The 20,092-nt window shown below is 35.9% G+C and overlaps 1 protein-coding gene across 3 annotated transcripts in view; it reads right to left on the bottom strand.

Annotated features, from left to right (window-relative positions):
• Positions 1–20,092, bottom strand: part of LOC123559399 (fibrillin-1-like) — a 128,616-nt gene that overhangs the window by 69,597 nt on the left and 38,927 nt on the right. For 2 of the 3 annotated variants that reach the window (XM_053552727.1, XM_053552726.1), the window contains exons 3-9: positions 15,439–15,594; positions 13,793–13,828; positions 12,533–12,604; positions 12,131–12,166; positions 9,399–9,431; positions 8,575–8,699; positions 7,482–7,793 (exon numbers count right to left, since the gene is read on the bottom strand). In XM_053552727.1, the coding sequence (XP_053408702.1) occupies positions 7,482–7,793; positions 8,575–8,699; positions 9,399–9,431; positions 12,131–12,166; positions 12,533–12,604; positions 13,793–13,828; positions 15,439–15,594 (770 nt within the window). Of the gene's footprint in view, positions 1–6,266; positions 6,344–7,481; positions 7,794–8,574; positions 8,700–9,398; positions 9,432–12,130; positions 12,167–12,532; positions 12,605–13,792; positions 13,829–15,438; positions 15,595–20,092 lie in introns of those variants that run through there. The other variant, XM_053552729.1, reaches the window with a different exon arrangement.

Genomic DNA, 20,092 nt, shown 5'->3' with positions numbered 1-20,092 from the left:
GCGCCGATGTCAGGATTTTCGTTTTGGACCGACTGAGTTATCAAAATTTCCGGAGCCCTGTTGTCTATATATATATATATATTGTTGTTAGTATTTTTTACACAGGGAAGGAAGGAATAAATTATGATTGGAAGTCTGGAAATTCAGAAGTGGTCTTTTGAAAATTGGACCCGATTCGGTCAGCCGTTACCAGTGTATGAAACAGAAAGCAGAAGGATAAAAATTTGTATCGTGAAAAAACTTTCTATTTTAAGATTGTTTGTTTATAATGTTAATGGTGTTTTTTTTTAATGTTGTTAGTATTTTCTACAAGATCACAGGGAAGAAATGAGTTTATGATTGGAAGTCTGAGAAATCAACAGTGCTCGTTTGAAAATTGGACCCGATTCGGTTTATTAGGTGACGGCCGTACATGTATCACCAGTTTTAAATTAATAAGCGTCTATCAATTTGATCAGGAGTGATCAAGTCTGCATTAACCCTTCAAGATGATAACACCTGTTATCGCGGGGATATGTGCCTGCGGGAGATGATCTCCAGTTGTGATTCTGTATATTTATTAGCAATGCAATGAGATTTTTATAAATCAGACTTTTACGCTTAAAATGTCATTTTTTCATAAGAGTTTGTACCCCAGAACAACATGGAAGTGAAAAAAAAAAGTTACCACAATACTTAGAAAAAATATATACATGCAAATATGGGCGTTTTAAGGCTCATAAAGCCGTTTTTCAAAAATTTAGCCCGAAAAACAACCTGATTCCAAAACAATGACATTTATATAAAAATCTGACACAAAAACAATCATACTTGACCCCAGTAGTATATATAGTATAAGAGAGCACCAAAAGTCTATATACCTAGGCCTTTTCTGTTATTCCTTGGTCGTATTCTGGTCACAAATATAGTGTATCAGACAACGTGTTTCAGTAGGCCACAAATATTCAAGTAAATCCCAAAAAAAGTTACTCTATCACTAACTATTGAATGTTGTTTTCATTGGAATATTGTCTAAGATCAGGTTTTATTTGCTGCATTATCAATAAATATCATAGGAAATTATATAAAATTATGGTGTTTTGTTATGTGTGAAAATCTGATGAAACGATCACAGCCAAAACTAAGTTTTTAAGTCCAGTTTTCAATAGAGGGGTTAATTTAGTAACTCTTGAGAAAATTATAATCTTATCCAATGTATTTACAGTCAAATCTGTCTTTAAAGACCACCCTGTGAACTACTAAAAGAGCCAGGCTGTTGTATATATTGTGTATGCAGTATAACTTACTGAAGAGTAATATTCAGGGAGACTTTCAGAGTGGTCTTTCTGGAAAGATGCTATTGTTCTGGGGTGGTATTTAGCACAGTTTGACTGTAAGAATTGTTTTAACTGGAACTGATGGAAAATGCATGCTTTGTAACATGAACAAAAATGATTGTATTAAAAACTCAACTAGAACAAGTTGAACAGCGCTGAAAATGTAATGACTTAAATTATGTATTACTGATTATTCTAATATGGCTTTATGTCATGCTATATTTTGATTCTAGCATTTCTTAATACATTTTTCCTTTCAACAGTCGATAAAGATTTTAACAATTTGACATTAATGGAACCTTATTATTTTGTCATAACATTCAGTAAATTTCACAAATGGCTTCATTACTGGGTCATGCTAGATTCATGATTAAACACATACCAGACAGTCATGCAGTCACTGAAGTGAGAGGTTATGAGACTGGGACGGGGTGTGGATTGGGAACAACATTTTTTTCAATTTATTGTCACTGAAAAAGGTAAAATTAAATGTAAAAAACATGATGTATTTAACATTTTAAATAGTCTTCCATGTATTATGCGTTGTTATTACTGTTTAAGCTAGAATGAATTAGATAAAACTCCCACAAACTTGCTAACTGTTAGAACTTACTAATACTAATACAAGGGGGAACACACAGAAATTATTCAAGCCTAGAGCCAATTCTAACACAAGAAAAAATACTTTCAGTCACAGAGTAATTGACACATGGAATGCACTCCCCTCCAGTACAATTGAAGCTCCAACTCTCAACAGTTTCAAATTCAAATCAAGGCTAAATAAGCACTGGTCAGGGCGGTCAAAATTCATAGCTAAGTGCTACAGCCCCTTTCAGTAAAAGTTCTGTATATTGACATAAAGGGTGATAAGACTGTGCTAGGGAACAATGTTCCTTTTAGAAATTTTATTGATAGATATTTTTAAATGTCAGGCCAGTCTGAACCCAAGCATAGGTGCTATGGTCTTAACTTGTAAAATCTAGACTATATGACTGTGAAGATAAATTATGTTATTTTAAAAAAAACAACAACAAAAAACAAACACCAAAATAACTTGTTTTTACTATATAAATGTAACGCAGTCTAATTCAAGCAATGGATAGATCATACTGTGCCCAAATACGCAATTGATAGTACATACACAAGTATATATTGTATAGACTGTGCTAAATAGCTGTGACTTTTTATCTTTTTAAGAACACACCATTATAAGGAATTTTAACTGTAAATAGTAGTAATATAATATATGTCAGAATGTACATACCAATATTATGACAATTAAATGGAATAGAATAAATATAAAGATAACTCATAATAACCATAATTAAAATAATTTAGTACCAAATTGGGAAAACAAATACAAATGGGCCTAAGAAGCGACAACGCTTAATATCTAATGATGTTCCGGGCTTCTACTCTACATGAAAGCTGTAAAAACCGTAAATATTTACTACGGCGTAGTTGTTACATAACTGGAACGAAAGTTTATGGTGACGAAACAACTCGACAATTTCTACCCGTGATTTTGTTGCATTCTCTCGTTTACTTTGTTAATTTCTATTTGCATTGTGTAATTTATGTACACTTGCATTTACAACTCCAGTAAAAACACTTACAACTAATTCTCAATGGTATAAAATACTGCAAACTCGATTCAATGTTATGAAATTATTCGTACCGGTGTCAGTAGCAGGTGCGCGTTTTACGTTCGGAACATGAAGAGTTGCCGTTCGTGGCTATCTGCACAGGCTTCAGAAAATGACAAAATACTACTCTTTTACGGTGGTTTCCGTTGGGAAACTATGTTTTTTTAAGTAGAACAATGATCGATATACCTCCTAAAGCCAGAAATTTCCGCAAAAGGCACCGTTTTCACGAATTTCCGACTTGATGAAAACTTTATATAATGATTTGTTTATGTTTTTGCGCAATAATTTACAAAGAGGTACCATTTCCCGCTGCGGACTTCTTTTTTCTCCATATATGGCACTGTGGTTCCCAGCTTTTTGCATGTTTTATAAGCGAAATCGACCGTAAGAAATGATACCAAAAATGAGGTCAGCCAAAAATAGTACGGGAAAAACACTACGCCAGCGCCACCTAGCGGAGTTTGCATTGCTATATTTATAGTTATACTTCTTTGCTAAAAATCAATACACCCTACAAATTATTAACCTTCATAAAATAGCTCTGACAAAAAATCCCAAATATCTACAAATAAAAGCAAAAAAATCAATGGCTAACAACCTTCTGTCAATCTGTGTCCTGCTGAACATGAATGACGTAGAAATCTTCTTTTAATTTGATGCCAAACTTGTGAAGTATCCGAAGTTCTGCTAGTTGCAATTTGGAATACCCATTCTTACCAAGCAAACGTAAGGCCCGATTTAAATCTATACACAAGCCATAACGCTGCTTGATAGAAAAATAGATAACCTTTTCCTCAATAACATTCCATTCCAAATGCAATATTCCTTGATTTGAGACTTTTTTTAAACTGTTAGTGCAGAAATCTATAATGCTATCGATGAGTCATTTTCCGCTTCTTCGAACGTTTCCGTTGTAAAAACTATTTTGTGGTAATTGCAAATACGGCAGGCATACGCTATATATTAGTGACACCTTGACACGGTCTCACGTTCCTATTAAAAGCTCATTTCAATAAAAAAATCACCGCATAAACAGATATGTCCTTTAAAAGTTGTTGTTGTTGTTTCATTCACAAAAACAAGATGGCGTCATAAACAACAATAATTAAAGAAGTCCGGTAATACCTATTAAAACAAAAAATATCATTCGCCTAGATTTTCTTCTTTATTCTTATTAAAATGCACGAAAGTAGGATAATACACAAACTTCATCAAATGCATTTTTACAGTGTAATAACAATGAAAATTTGGACTATTTTGTCTCAGTGTGTTGTTTGGTTTTGTCCAATGACATTCCGCGAAGTCAAATAGTTCTATTATTGAACTAGTTTGACGGGTTTATTACTGTATAAAATAGGTTTACCATACAAGACATAAATACTTTATAAATCATCACGCAGTAACCACTAACCCTTCTTCTCATTAAACTATCCGTTTTACAAGAATTATTACGCTTCAATTTGATGTGTTATTCGGATTGTCTCCAATTTTCGATCTTCCGCGCGATGACACACTTTGAAACTGTGAGTGTTAACTAAGCGGCAGAGGCCGCAAGCGGCCCGCCGCAAAAATCTTTCCATCCATATATATATATATATATCATTACCTGTCATGGCCTAATACCAGCAAGTTTCTTCATTATTTTCATCTCATGCCAGTGATTTTGCACTGGCAACATCAACTTTCCGTTAGATTTGTCCGTGGTGCCCAGCTGACATGCACAGGTATCAACAACACAGAACAGAGGACCAATTATACATATGTGTAAAACAAACATGTATGCATAACTGTACTGCATAACTATAGTTTTTTGAGCATTGATAACATATTATGGGAATTTTTTAAACATGTTGAAATGGTAACAGAAGTTGTTGTATGATCGACACATGTGCTCAGTTTGCTAAAAAAATGAAAATATATAGATTGAGGGTTGTCAGGGGCGGCCTAGGAGTGGGGAGGGGTGCTGATCCCCAAGTGCCTGTGAAATTGACCGGAACAATGTCACTGTATGTAAACAATGAGGAGAAATTTGGAATCCTGAGTATAATTAGGCCTGATAATTAGTCAAACTAATCCGACGTATACAGTTTGTTTTATCTTGTGTCGGTCAAACTGTAAAAGTCAGAAATTAAAAAGCATGTGCATGCCACTCAGCGACAGTGTATAAGCTTGTCTATATAGCCTGGTAGCAATATTAGGGTATTTCTTCTTCTTCTTCCAGTTTACTGGCCATCTTCAACTAACTGAAGTTAATTGCCAGGTTAAATGTGCTAAGAGAAATTAGGAAAGAGTAAAAAGTGTGAAAGTATGTATGAAGAGTACCCTGATCAGGTGACAACTGCAATGGCGGACACAATATTGCAGACAGGGGTACCAATTTGAAACTTGTGTGTATAACTTGTCAATCTGACTAAAGTACTTGATCTTCTAAACGAAGATCTGAGAACGACCCATTCACATTCGTCTTCTGTATATTTTGGATTTCCATTATTGCTATTTTTATGTTATCCAATCAGGCGACTTGTTCTAATTTCAAAGAGTAAGAAAAATATGCAGTTATTCCAGGACTCGAACCCGGGACCCCTCGCTTACAAAGCAAGTGGCCTACCGACTGAGCTAACCGGCTATCTGATAAATTACGACATAAGAATTGTAAATATCAAAAGTCAATGCTAGAGGTAGATTTGCAAAATGTTGTAAGCTAGGCTCTGATTGGCTAGTGAAAGGGCCGTCAGAACGAGGCAATGAATAGGTCGTTTTCAGATCCTATGCGTAGCGTAATAGGAGATGTACTTTAGTCAGATTGTATAACTTGTGTTCAAATTATGTTGCATGGATTATTTTATACCAGATCAAAAGAAAAATTAATTAGAAACATTTTAAAATAAAAGGCGAGTTCATTGCATTTCATTTGATAAAATTATAGCGTGACAGACTTCTGGCACGATTCCTGGTTAGCTTTCAGAACGGGATTCGTTTCAGCTCAGAGATCCATAACAGCATATTTATAGACATCTCTGAGCTGAATATTTTTAGCTACTGAACCGGCTGATCATATTTTCAAAATGATACCAGATGCTTAGGAAACTTATTCATGTTCATCAGATATGTTGTGTGGTGGTAATACGCAGGAAATATTTGATATATTAAGATAGGCTTGTCAATGCCCCGTGGAAAGGGACTGCATGAAGGGGCTGCACTTCTGGACGGCCCCTTCTTCTTCTCCGTTGAACTCCAAACCTCAAGATGAGTATTCTCGGAATTGTGAACCCTTCTGGACAGTTCATCGCCTTTAACTCACCATTTTAAAAAGCTGTTACATGTCTTCGTTTTAATGCATTTGTTTTAACACAAGTGTTTAAACTTAACATAACTAGGTAAAACTTGTTTACATTTATTTCTTTACAAATGGCATTCTTTTGTAAAGGGGGACAACTCCTTTAGAATATTTCAAATGGGACAGAATTTTTTTTGGTCAAGATGTTATTCATTTACAAATAATTTCTGTTGTTTTGTGATATACAGCTAAACCTTAACTTTAACAAAATTTCATGGAAACATACGTAGGCCTACATGTCATACAAGTTTCATGAATGAAGGCATAATAACAGGGTGACAGGACCACGACAACGACGAACAGTGGAAGAAAACAAATCAAATCTCTGATTTCGATGTAATAAATTTAATTTCTCCTGGTTCCGATAGCATTCATTTGTCATGATTTCAATAATGACCAATCCTCCGACTTCAGTTTGAAAAACTAAACATATCTAGGAGTCGATCATTGCTTTTGCGGAGGCCATTGAAATTGGCATCCCACCCGATATACTTTAATGGATGCTGGTCGGAAATGCACTACTGTATGTTGTTTTTCTCATGGCGCGGCTCAAATCATTTAACTTTTCAGTGACATTCTTTTTCAATTATGCATTGGAAGCCATTTTATATTCAGATTTGTGTTTATTTTTTGAGCAATTGTTTCTGGAATTCACTCACTTGCCTCTTATCAACTAATTATTTACCAATTTGTTGCTTGTCAACGTGGGTGGTACGTAAGGCAAAACTTACGAAATAAAACATGTCCTAATCTGTAAGTCAAGACTTAAGATTTACGAAATCAAGGAATAGCATCGTACACACGATAATATTTGGCTGTACATCTTAAATGTCCAGTCCAGAAGTATTCAATTCCTTTATAGGCTTAATTCACTAGCTTTTGACCTATAGTTATCGTAACACTACGTGATTTACTCCTTCAAAACATAGACATTCTATAGAAGCAGACGTCATGACCGATATTTCCAAATGCTACCGAGACGGGGTTTAAGGTAGTTTTAAATGCATTTACCTTTTTCATTTTTTAGTAGCTTAGATAGGCCTATTTTTGGCAAAATGGAATTCACAAGATACATTTTAATATGATGTATCTGCTTTTGAGAAAATTTAATCACGACACCTTCGTCTGTTAAATTTTCTGTTATCATAAAAGTGACACGGTCTTTAAAGCACTACTAACCTCGCTTGATAGTCCACCAGACCGAGGAACGATCCACCATGTCACAACTAACATGTACAACATATCGGAAAAATCCAAGTTATATATGTTGTTAACCAGCTGCCTTGCCATAACAACATTTGGGTGTGTGTCGGAAACAGATGCGAGGTCATATCCTTGATAATAGATGTCGCCGCTTGACGTAACGTCAATATCCATATGGAATGGACAAATACAGTATCTGTTCCTCAAGTAATCTTCTGTCACGTTATTTCTTGGTGGTGTGGGGTTGTGATACGGTTTTTTGAAACAAATTATCCCATTCGCACATACCTGTAATATATCTGTTTGTATTAAACCAGCAGTGATGTCTTGAAATAATAATATTACTGCTTAAGAATTGATCGATTTTAGTACTTGTTTATGGTTCTTCAATAACGTTTGTATCACTTAATGGCAAGTCGTTTGCCCTTGCAGTCGAAACGCAGTTTTGTAGTTTCACTTCGGTATGGAATGTACTGGGTGCGTTTCGATGTGGTTTCAGACAAAAACCACCATTGCATATTACAACCAGTCATAATAACACTGCCTGAAACAGTGAAATTTACAAATATATATTTGGTACAAACAATAGACTAGTTTGAGCACCAATACAGGTTTATGGGTGCTAACAACTATCAACATAGCTGATTAATCAATTTTGAGGCACGCATAAGGGTAAACGTTTGTCACCATAAATACTCGTAACGAAGTCAATCGAAGTTTTTTTCCGCCTTAAATTTAATATGTAATTAATATAAAACTAAATTTCTATGTATATCCTGCTATAATAAAATAAAATTGATATACATTGTATAGTCGTAAACATCATTTTTAGCCAAAAATAAAAAAGAGAAAATAACAAGAAAGTCTGTGAAAAATATTCTAAATGTGAAAAGTCTTTCAGGGCCTCAGAATTGCAGATTGCTTTTAGCTACTTGCCAAATAGAATGTTCGCTTATCGCTTAGCGATGTATTTATTATTTGTGCGCGGGGATTGAGGAAGGAGCTGAACAGACATAAGGCAGTTCATGGTTGTTTGATAAATCTTAACATTGGTAAATTGATTTCTTACATATATTTTTCTGAACTTTTTTCCCCGGAAAGGGACTTTGACGTCCAATTTTATCTTAACGCAACCGTCGTCAGTTCCTGCCAATCTGCTATCTCCTTCTTGATCACCGCTTGCGAAAAGAAACGCTGAAAAAAACAAACAACTCCAATAAACTTTAATAACATTTTCTTTCGATTTTCCTAATTTGAAAAGGTATAAACTAAACTATACGCAAACGTAATACAATAGCCCGTAGTATATAGCCAAAGGCCTGCTGTAAATCTCAAAACAAATGTTCCACAGTCAATTTTAATTACCATGCTTATGGGCGTAGCTCTTTCCATCACACAAATCAATATGTTGGGCGATATTTTGCAACAATTAAAACATGGAGTGAAATACATTGTATTCTTTTATCAGTGTACTATTAAAGAAAATGTATGAAAATAAATAAGTTTAAATATACAAATTGTCGGATTCAAAGCGACTTGTACACAAGAAATTGTAGGTATATTACAGAGCGACCGGATAGCTCGAAGCCTATATACAGTCGAACTGTTCGTTCGAACTCGGATGATTCGAATGCCAGCTTTCGCTCGAGCTCATGCCTGGGTCCCAGGTAAATTTTTATGTTTTTATGGCTCGAATAACCAATAACTCGAACAAATTGTATTGGTCCCATGGAGTTCGAGCGGCCAAAGTTCGGATGTATTATAAAAGATTTGCAAGCGTTTGTTGTTACAGAATATATACATTGTGTAGTTTGAACGTTCTGGAATTTTGTGAACTGTGCAAAAACGTGCATGCAAAGGACATTTTGAAACCGACTATATACGGCTGATTACCTGTCTCAGGGCCCATCCCTGTTCCTTCAATCACTGAAATAAATGGATAGGCAAAATTAGAGCAAATCATGAAAATAGAATGCATTAGAAATTCCGTACAACAGTTTTATCTTAAGATAATAGTAAGATGAATAAAGTATAAGATGGACTCTTCAATAATTTGCTGATTAGGCATTGTAGTTTCCTTTGTGGTAAATTTCACAGATAAATTAATGTGTTTTGTGACTAAATGATGAAAATGGATGTAACTTTAACCAAAGAACTGGTGGATGAACTCTTTATGACATCTTGTATATGTATTACTTATATATAGAGGCAATAAAACCAACCCTCTTTTGCATTTTGTATATGCCTAACATCTGTTGTAATATATATATATATAGAGGCAATAAAATGAACCCTCTTTGGCATCTTGTATATGCCTAACATATAGAGGCAATAAAACCAACCCTCTTTGGCATCTTGTATATGCCTAACATATTTTGTAATATACATATTGATGCAATAAAATGAACCCTCTTTGGCATTTTGTATAAGCCTAACATCTTTTGTAATATACATATTGAGGCAATAAAATGAACCCTCTTTGGCATATTGAGGCAAAAAAAAAAAGATTAAGGACAACAACATTTATATGATAAACGAATGCTAACTTTTAGCCTGCTGCTGGCAATGAACGCCCCCTAAAATAATAAATGGTATTGCCCAAACTGACTGATAGACCAGTCCATTTAGGGTAAATTAAAATTTAATGGATGATGTTCTGCGAGAGTTGTACTGCAGAACAGGTAAGAACAAATATTATATTAACCCTTACCCTGCTAAATTTTTATAATGAACTTGTCCATCTTTCAATTTGGATATTACCAGTAACTGTTGAATGGGGTGCTTACCAAAATGATACTGACTGAATGGCAAACTGTGCAGATCATGATTAGACTGCAAGGATGTGCAGGTTGATCATGATCTGCACTGGTCGCAAAGACAGAATTAATCGTGTCCAGCAAGTTAAGGGTTAAGTGAATAGAGATCAATGCAAATAACCATCAGACTGCACAATATTCTAAGGGGTATTTACCAAAAAAAAGGTACTGGCTGAATAGAGATCAATGCAAACGCCCATCAGGTTGCACCATGCTGGACGCTGTTGGCTCCACACCCACAACCAGTGTAGATCACAATCAGCCTGCACATCCATGCAGTCCGACAATGCTCTACACAGCCAGCAAAGGTAAAACCAACCGTGCCAAGCTAGGCAATGGTTAAGATGTAAACCAAAAATATATATTTTCAAGCAACCAGTAAGGGAGATACTAAATTATAAAATAAGTTCTTTACTATTAGACATTAATTTGTTATAAATGGTGAAAGGCGAATGATACAACTGTTTTACATTAAAGTTGCTTTTATCCAAGAGATAGTAGTAAAGCATTTCAAACTAGGCAATTTCCATGTTACTTTTGACAGATCTTAATGTTAACTTTTTATGAATAAATGTCTACCCATTTTTTTAACAAAAAAGAATGGACAACATACATACATACACACATAAACAAGACAGTACACTACAACAGTAAAAGGATACCACTACTTCTGTCAATTTATGATATAGGAAGACATATAAGGGCGAAAAAAAAAAACCACATAAAAAACATGTTATAAAGGAGACAGGATCAGTGAGAGTCTGTTGCAAGACTCTATTCTATTCAGCCAGTACCTTTTTTGGTTAATACCCCTTAGAATATGGTGCAGTCTGATGGTTATTTGCATTGATGTCTATTCAGCCAGTACCTTTTTTGGTTAATACCCCTTAGAATATGGTGCAGTCAGATGGTTATTTGCATTGATCTCTATTCAGCCAGTACCTTTTTTGGTTAATAACCCTTAGAATATGGTGCAGTCTGATGGTTATTTGCATTGATGTCTATTCAGCCAGTACCTTTTTTGGTTAATACCCCTTAGAATATGGTACAGTCTGATGGTTATTTGCATTGATCTCTATTCAGCCAGTACCTTTTTTGGTAAATACCCCTTAGAATATGGTGCAGTCTGATGGTTATTTGCATTGATCTCTATTCAGCCAGTACCTTTTTTGGTTAATACCCCTTAGAATATGGTGCAGTCTGATGGTTATTTGCATTGATGTCTGTTCAGCCAGTTCCTTTTTTGGTTAATACCCCTTAGAATATGGTGCAGTCTGATGGTTATTTGCATTGATCTCTATTCAGCCAGTACCTTTTTTGGTAAATACCCCTTAGAATATGGTGCAGTCTGATGGTTATTTGCATTGATCTCTATTCAGCCAGTACCTTTTTTGGTTAATACCCCTTAGAATATGGTGCAGTCTGATGGTGTTTGCATTGATCTCTGTTCAGCCAGTACCTTTTTTGGTTAATTACCTATTAGAATACTTATTAATATGGCCCATGATTGGAGAATGATGTCCATATAGAAACTTAGCTGTCTTTACATAAAAAAAATTAATAATAGGTAGTATGTAAGTTATGATATTTTAAGTAGTTCCATAACAAACATTGTTAATGTAGTCTTTTCAAAAGCCATAGAGCTTGTATGTTATTATATTTATGTGATTTGAATAAAATATATGCCCATTAAAAAAAAAAAAAAAAAAAGTTAAGGGTTAAGTAAGCCAGCAAACTATAACTAGAAAAACATTAATGATGAAAAAGAAAAGGTTTAACTGAAATGAAAAAAACAACAAACTCATTTACCTGCGTCTTCTCGCCTGAACCTTGCAAGGTACTGATCTAAAATGATAATATATAGCATTGTCATGTTATTCAAAATGATTTTAATAAATAAATTCATATACTCCTGTGATATTTAACATAGTAAGTATATAAATATCAATTTTGTACCAGGTTGTAACAAGATCCATCAACACTTTAAACGAATGGAGGTGAATAATTTGATTTAATCAAGAAATACAAAAAGAGCAAATTGGGTGCGGCCTAGTGTATATTAATTATAATCATATTGTGATATTGAGTATACTTACAAACTATTAATTGTGCATCCACATCAGAAAGTGTTTTTTTTTTTTTTACTATAATTAAGGTCGAAACACTTTAAGAAAAAAACACTTTTTTTAAACAGCTACTCTTGCCACCCACCTGTTTCGCTTTCATGATTCATTTGCGACATTTCATAGACGTTCTCATCTGTTTCTTCTGTGAAAATATATTCTGAAAATGCAAATAAAAAAGGTTAAGTATAATTCTGATGCCATCAAAGAAATAGTACTGTTTGGGTTTAAAAATGCTACAGTCATCCCTAACATAACTATAATCTTGCAATACAGTATACAGGTTGTTAACTGTGTAATTTTTCTGCTTTTTTGTTTGTTTTGGGTTTTGGGTTGTTTTTTTTTTTTTAGCAAAAGTATCAAAAAAGCAAATATGTTTACCTAAAGACTGATCTGGCAAAAATGAAAAAATATAATTCTACCGGCGAGACAGATAAAACCAGCTTTTGCCGCAATTAAGTAATACTGAATTAATATATAGAATAAACAAAAGTTTCCAGTTTAACGGAAAGGGAACCTTGTCATTTTACAAACGCATGTAAGTTGTTCAAACTTATTTAAATACGCAAATGGCAGTCAAATGTTATGTCACACTGAAATGGAATTAAAATGCGATAGAGAATGAGATTAACACAAAATTGGTAACAACCGAACATTGAAACAAGGCCACAGATCTGTGTTACCAGCTGTTAAGTATATTTCGAGCGGTAAACTAGAAAGAAGTCTAAGAGTTCTTTATTTATATACACATAGAACTCTTTCGCATTCACCCCTCGATTTGTATTCTTTATCTGAAATTATGTATAGGGAGTTAGTGACCACCATGGCTCACTGGCATCGAATCGCTTGCACCTCATTGACGTTAGGTTTGAGACCTGCTCTCCTATTCATGTGAGAAAGCCATCCAGCTGGCTCACAGAGGGTTGGTGTTCTACCCAGATCCCCATTTGTGTGGAGAGACACATGTAGCCTTCCTCCATAATATTAAAACTAGAAAGTTACCATATGGCTTAAATTGTTACAGGACTGCACTATTACCATATGTATAAACAAGTAAATGAGTCTGAAAGGCGTGAATTACAAAATCATTTGTTTAAAATGTTTGTTAGTTTATAAAGTAAGTCTTTAAAATGTAAAATATAAAAAAGAACATAAATCAATATTTATTGAGCTCAAATCTTCCCATAAATATATTTCGTTTTCCAGAATCATCTTTCATTACTAGTACTGTGTGAACTCTCCAAATTTCGAAAAAGAAAAATTAAAAGTGTTTTGAGTCATGCCCCTTAAATCGAGAATGACGGCATCTGATTTCTAAAACGTTGGTAAAAAATCAAGTCTATTATACCTGTATCAACATTTTTTCTTGTCCAAAAGTTATCATCTGAAAAGGAAAATAAAAAATTACAGTCTCAAAGTTGTTCAATGTAAAATTATGTATGAGATATGGGAAAAAACGACAACAAAAAAAACAACAACATTTATAGATGTATTTAATTTACATAATTCGAACAAACATTAATGAAATAACTCAATTTCATATGTACCAATCGGAAACGATACCGCTAAAGGTTCGTTGAAATATGAAACAAGCCTGATTTTTATCAATACACTCAAACGAAACAAGTTTAAGGTAGTTCTGCACGTCAAGATAGGTAGGATATGATTAAACCCTGTTCTTTTTTTACTTCAGAATATACTGATAAAAACTTGGCAAATAAAACGAAAGGGCCGTGTGGTATATTTTTACTCCAATGGTTTGAAAAATTTGAACCTCGCATAATTAGAGTCTATAGGAAAATCACAATTCTGATGATCTTTTTTGCGAACAGAATTTTTCTACAACGTAGATATAAATGAAACTGTTCACAATTATAAATCAACAAATTGTCTACCATATGCTCAAATAATTTTTGAAATAATATTGCGCGTGATTTAGGGGATCCGTAAATTTCCAGCAGATTTGATTGCATTATTTGGTATTATTTCACGTGTCAACATAACGATATAGAAAGGAAGTAAGTAATGTTGTCATTTTATAAATGCTCACAAGGGATGTCATTTATATGTTGCACAAGTTTCTTTTCTGGGTCCAGACTTTATCCTACTTTATCCGGATAATAAGAGGTTAATATACGCCTTGGTTGTGCCTTCTTGCCATAATGGGCACAACTAGTGTCATAATTGCCCGAGGGCTTTAGCCCCAGGGCCATTATGAAACTAGATGTGTCATTATGGCTAGAAGGCACAACCAGTTGTTTATTGACCTTTTTATCATATACCTTCGCTTCATATTTATCTTGGTATTTTCAGTTCACATATTTTCCAAAAACTTAAAAGCATTATTTGTATTGCTTTTTTTATCAACAATGCCATCAATAGGCCTATTTGACAATCGATCTGAAAATGATTCAGCGCCCTTTCAACCGCCATAATGCTTCATGACGTCAACGTCAGAATGCGCTGACGTTCCGGTTACCCGGGGCCATCATGATTATGGCGCGTGAGGCGCACTGCGCCATTATGGATTCGTCAACAGAGGCCGTAATGACCGTTTGTAACGGCTTTTTTTGTTACTATTTAAAGTAATGTATATAGCGTTATGTCATGACTTCCGGTTTATCAAACGTGCAGAATTACATTACCGCGAAATAAAAAGAAAATATAAATGAGCCGTGCCATGGGAAAACCAACATAGTGGCTTTGCGACCAGCATGGATCCAGACCAGCCTGCGCATCCGCGCAGTCTGGTCAGGATCCATGCTGTTCGCTAACAGTTTCCCAATTCCAATAGGCTTTAAAAGCGAACAGCATGGAGCCTGACCAGACTGCGCGGATGCGCAGGCTGGTCTGGATCCATGCTGGTCGCAAACCCACTATGTTGGTTTTCCCATGGCACGGCTCAAATATTGAGTACTTTGTACTATTGACGTTATATATATCGACATAGCGTCACATTTCATCTTGGGCCCAGAATTATTTATATAAGCGTACCTTTAACACATTTGTCATCAATTTCCTGGTACCCTGCTCCACACACACATTGGCCATTATTGCACGTACTGTTGTTTAAAATATTCTTGCAAAACTCGTCGGCATTTATCCAATCGCCACAGAATGTGTCCAATTTGTCCAGTGATAAGACCATTTCTAAAATGTTCAAATAATAACATATAAAGGATAAAGGAACCAACACTAGGACAGGCAGTTGTGAAATTAATCGGACCCACTGCATTTTAACATACATACGCCAGTTTAGCCAAGTCAGGAACTCTGTTCTACATTGACTGTCACTTAGAGATAAGTTTTGTTGTTAGCAAATCGATTTTCAAAACAAAAAATACCAAACATGAGAAAGCTAGATGTAATTTATCTAGTTATTTCCCTTCGTGCACACTATCACTATAATATAATTGTTTCCTTACGAGCCACTTCGTTGTCAGAAAAGGTATGTATAGCTTTTCTGTTTCTAGTCAGTGAAAAGGATGGGATTGTGAGATATGATAGCATAAATTTGAGTATATGTGTAAATGTTGAACCAGTTCCATTGTGAAACACAGTTTGGGCGTGTATATAAAGGAACAGTGACTTAAGTTTGATTTGTTGTTGTCGTGATAACGTTAACGTTGCCGCCAATTTATGTATACGTCGGACGTCAGATATTGACGTCATGTTGTTGAGTTGTTTATGCAGAATTGAATAAAGGATCGAACTGTTAAGACGCGTAGTACTCTATCTTACAGAAAGTCCACTATCGTATGCACATTTTTCAGGTGCCGTGACCAAACAACAAAGATGAATTTACAGAAACATATAGCACAGAGAAATGCTCAGAAGAATGTTATAGACTATTATTTAGCGAGAATAGAAGACGCCAAAAGCGCCGAGAACATTTCACTGATCGATTTCAACGGAATATTTGAAAATCTTACGGACAGCGAAGAAATTAACGAAGAAATTATACAAACCGAAAAGTATATGTTGGACTTAGACCTTAAAATGAGACACCTTAGTGACTTTAGAGATAAACAGATTCGTACAGATGTACAACAACCGCAGTTTTTCCCCACTGATGGTCAGTCAACTCTTCATGTGGAGTCGCAGCAGACATTTTCCTCTGAATTTTCGCAGTCCGCAACTGACAGATCGTCACAGAGCACTTCCGGTTTTCAACAAGCACAGTTGAATGTAAATGCACATCCTTTCGTCAGTCAGAATGTAAGTAACAATTCATTTCAATTTCATAGACTGCCAAAGTTGTCTCTACCAAAATTTAACGGTGATATTCTTAAATGGCAAGGTTTCTGGGATTCCTTTGAATCAACTATTCACCTGAATACCAATCTCACAGACGTACAGAAGTTTACATATTTACAGTCTCAGCTAGAGGGCGTTGCAGCACGTACTATAGACGGTTTTGCCTTAACAAATTCCAATTATTTGAGAGCCATTAGTTTACTTAGAGAGAGGTTCGGACAACAGCATAAGATTGTACATACCACCATGCAGGCCTTGATACAACTACCGGCGCCATTTAACACGCTTAGCAGTTTACAAGCGTTCCATGACAAAATGGAAACGTACATTCGAGGGTTAGAATCAATGGGGCAGAATCAAGAAAGTTACGGAAGCCTGTTAGTGCCAATAATTTTAGACAAAATGCCACAAGAGGTCAGAAAAAATCTTGCACGAGAACACGGCGACAATGACTGGAAGTTAGAAGAACTTAGGAGTGCCCTGAGGAAAGAAGTCCGGATACTTGAAGTCGGAATTCAAAGCTATTCACCGGAAATAAACGATTTCATACCGACATCGTCTTTTTACACTGGAGCGTTATCAAAGCAAAGAAGAAAGCAAAATAAAGACAAAACAGAGATAGATTTCAATACAAACAGAAAAAATAAATCAAATGATATCATTTGTGCATTCTGTGAAGAATCACATAAATCTATTGACTGTACAAGGTTTCCTGATACGCTGTTAAGAATGCAGAAAGTGAAAGAAAAACAATTGTGCTTTAATTGTTTAAGAAAACACCGGGTCATAAACTGCACGTCACAAAGAATATGTCTGGTCTGTAAAAAGAAACATCATACTAGCATATGTAACAACAAGAGTAAAGAACACAACAGTGGCGGGAATGTTCCGGATGTACAGCCATCAAAACCGGAAACGGCAGTTCTACATTCATCTACCCAAGAAACTTCCCATGGTGTTTTACTGAAAACAGCCATTAGCAAGGTGACTTCCGGTAACATAACAAGGGATACTCATATCCTGTTTGACGAAGGAGCACAGAAGTCATTTATCACCGAGACGCTAGCACAAGAATTGCAACTATCCACATCCGGTACAGAAACCTTACACTTAGCAACGTTTGGTAACCAAGAACAACAACTAAAACATGTTGATTCCGCAACGGTGTACCTCATTACAAACCAGAAAAAGAGAATACCGATCCATGTATTAATAGTACCTACTATATCAGTACCTATTAGTACCAGTCTACACAACACAGCGTCCCATTTACCTTACCTGAGAGGACTGAACCTGGCACATCCGGTTAGCGGCGATGAGGTATTTACAATTTCTCTGCTGATAGGAGCTGACCATTACTGGGACGTCATTGAAGATCATATTATACGCGGATGTGGACCAACTGCAGTGAAGTCCAAGATCGGATATCTTTTGTCGGGACCTGTGAATGCATACTGCAACAATACTACTAGTAAGATGAACCACATATTTAACGTTATGACCACACGTGCACGAGATGAAAACGCTATAGAACGTTTCTGGTCGCTCGAGAGCATAGGTATCACTCCGTGCAAAGACGAGCATGAGAAGACGGATTACTTGGCGCAGTATCAGCAGACGTCAATTGAATTTACAGACGACAAGTACACTGCAGCCCTTCCATGGAAATTAGACCACGACCCACTTCCAACAAATTACAACATCACAAAGAAAAGAACTGAGAGCACGATTCGCAGACTTAGCCAGGAACCTGATATGCTAAAGAAATATGGTGAAATTATATCAGAGCAAGAGAGACGGGGATTTATAGAAAAGATTAACGATGTTGCACAAACTTCAAATGCAGTCCACTATATTCCCCACCACCCTGTGCGAAAGGAATCATCTACCACTCCTATTCGTATCGTGTATGACTGTAGTTGTAAACAGTCATCTAGTCAACCTAGCCTGAACGACTGCCTGGAGTCTACAGCACCTGTGCTGAATGAATTAAAGTCTATATTGATGCGATTTCGATTGGAAAAGTACGCTGTAACCACAGACATAGAAAAAGCTTTCCTACATGTGGGACTACAAGAAAAAGACAGGGATGTTACCCGGTTTTTGTGGCTCACTGATCCTAGTGATCCTAAATCTCAACTTTGCACATACCGATTCAAAGCAGTGTTGTTCGGCGCGACGTGCTCACCGTTCATTCTTAACGCCACTATTCTCAAACACCTGGAATTGAACAAAACAAACAAAGCAGCCGAGATTATAAAGAGAGATTTATATGTTGACAATATACTCTCTAGTTTTGAAGAAAAAAGAGATCTACTCACCTATTTCCGTGATGCACGTGATCTGATGAAATGTGCCAATATGAACTTAAGATCGTGGTCTTCTAACAACTCCGAACTAAAAGCTATCGCCACACGAGAAGGAGTCATAGATAGAGATGAAGTAACCAAGGTACTAGGTATGTGCTGGAAACCGGAAACAGATTCCATGGCATACAGACATCACAAGATACCAAAGTTAGACTCTGTAACCAAGAGGGACATTCTAAGATATTCATCACGAATTTATGATCCAATAGGTCTGTTAAGCCCGGTAACAGTAAGGGCAAAATTACTTCTTCAGCAATTATGGAAAGATAAGTTTGATTGGGATGTACCGTTACCACTAGAGGTGCAAGATAAATGGAACAAGCTGGCTGAAGATCTGAACACAGTTACAGATACAGAGTTTTCCAGACAGTACATACGGCAGTCAAAGCATAAACAGACCATAAATAATTCAAGAACAAAAAGTACTCTCCATGTATTTGTCGATTCCAGTCTCAAATCATATGGAGCAGCAGTATACATAGTGAACGCAGATGGATCCAGATTGGTGATCGCGAAAAATCGGGTAGCTCCCGTGAAACCCATGACATTACCACAGCTCGAACTTATGGCCGCAGTAGTCGGCGCCAGATTAGTTCAACACGTACAAGAATCCTTGAACATTTCCGACGTCATCTGCTGGTCCGATAGCCAGATTGTGCTTCATTGGTTATCAACATCTAAACCACTGAAACGGTTCGTGCAGAACAGAGTGATAGAAATACAAACACTTACTAAAAATTACCCATGGCACTACTGTCCAACATATGATAATCCTTCAGACCTTCTAACTCGTGGTATTCCTGCTGACCAGTTCTTACAGAACGACCTATGGAACAGTGGGCCGTCATGGATACAAAACCAGTCCAACTGGCCTGTTTGGAAACCAACAGAGAATGAAATGCAGACGACAACAAAAACGCAGACGACAGTTTCGGATATCTCGTTGCCCTCCGATGCCACAAAGATGAGCGTAGTATGCAGTATAAAGTGTAGCACAAATGAAGGCATCCATCAAGTAATCA

This window comes from Mercenaria mercenaria, chromosome 10 (genome assembly GCF_021730395.1).
Source record: "Mercenaria mercenaria strain notata chromosome 10, MADL_Memer_1, whole genome shotgun sequence".
In the NCBI taxonomy this organism is placed as follows: Eukaryota; Metazoa; Mollusca; class Bivalvia; order Venerida; family Veneridae; genus Mercenaria; species Mercenaria mercenaria.
This window is presented reverse-complemented; position numbering and strand designations above follow the sequence as displayed.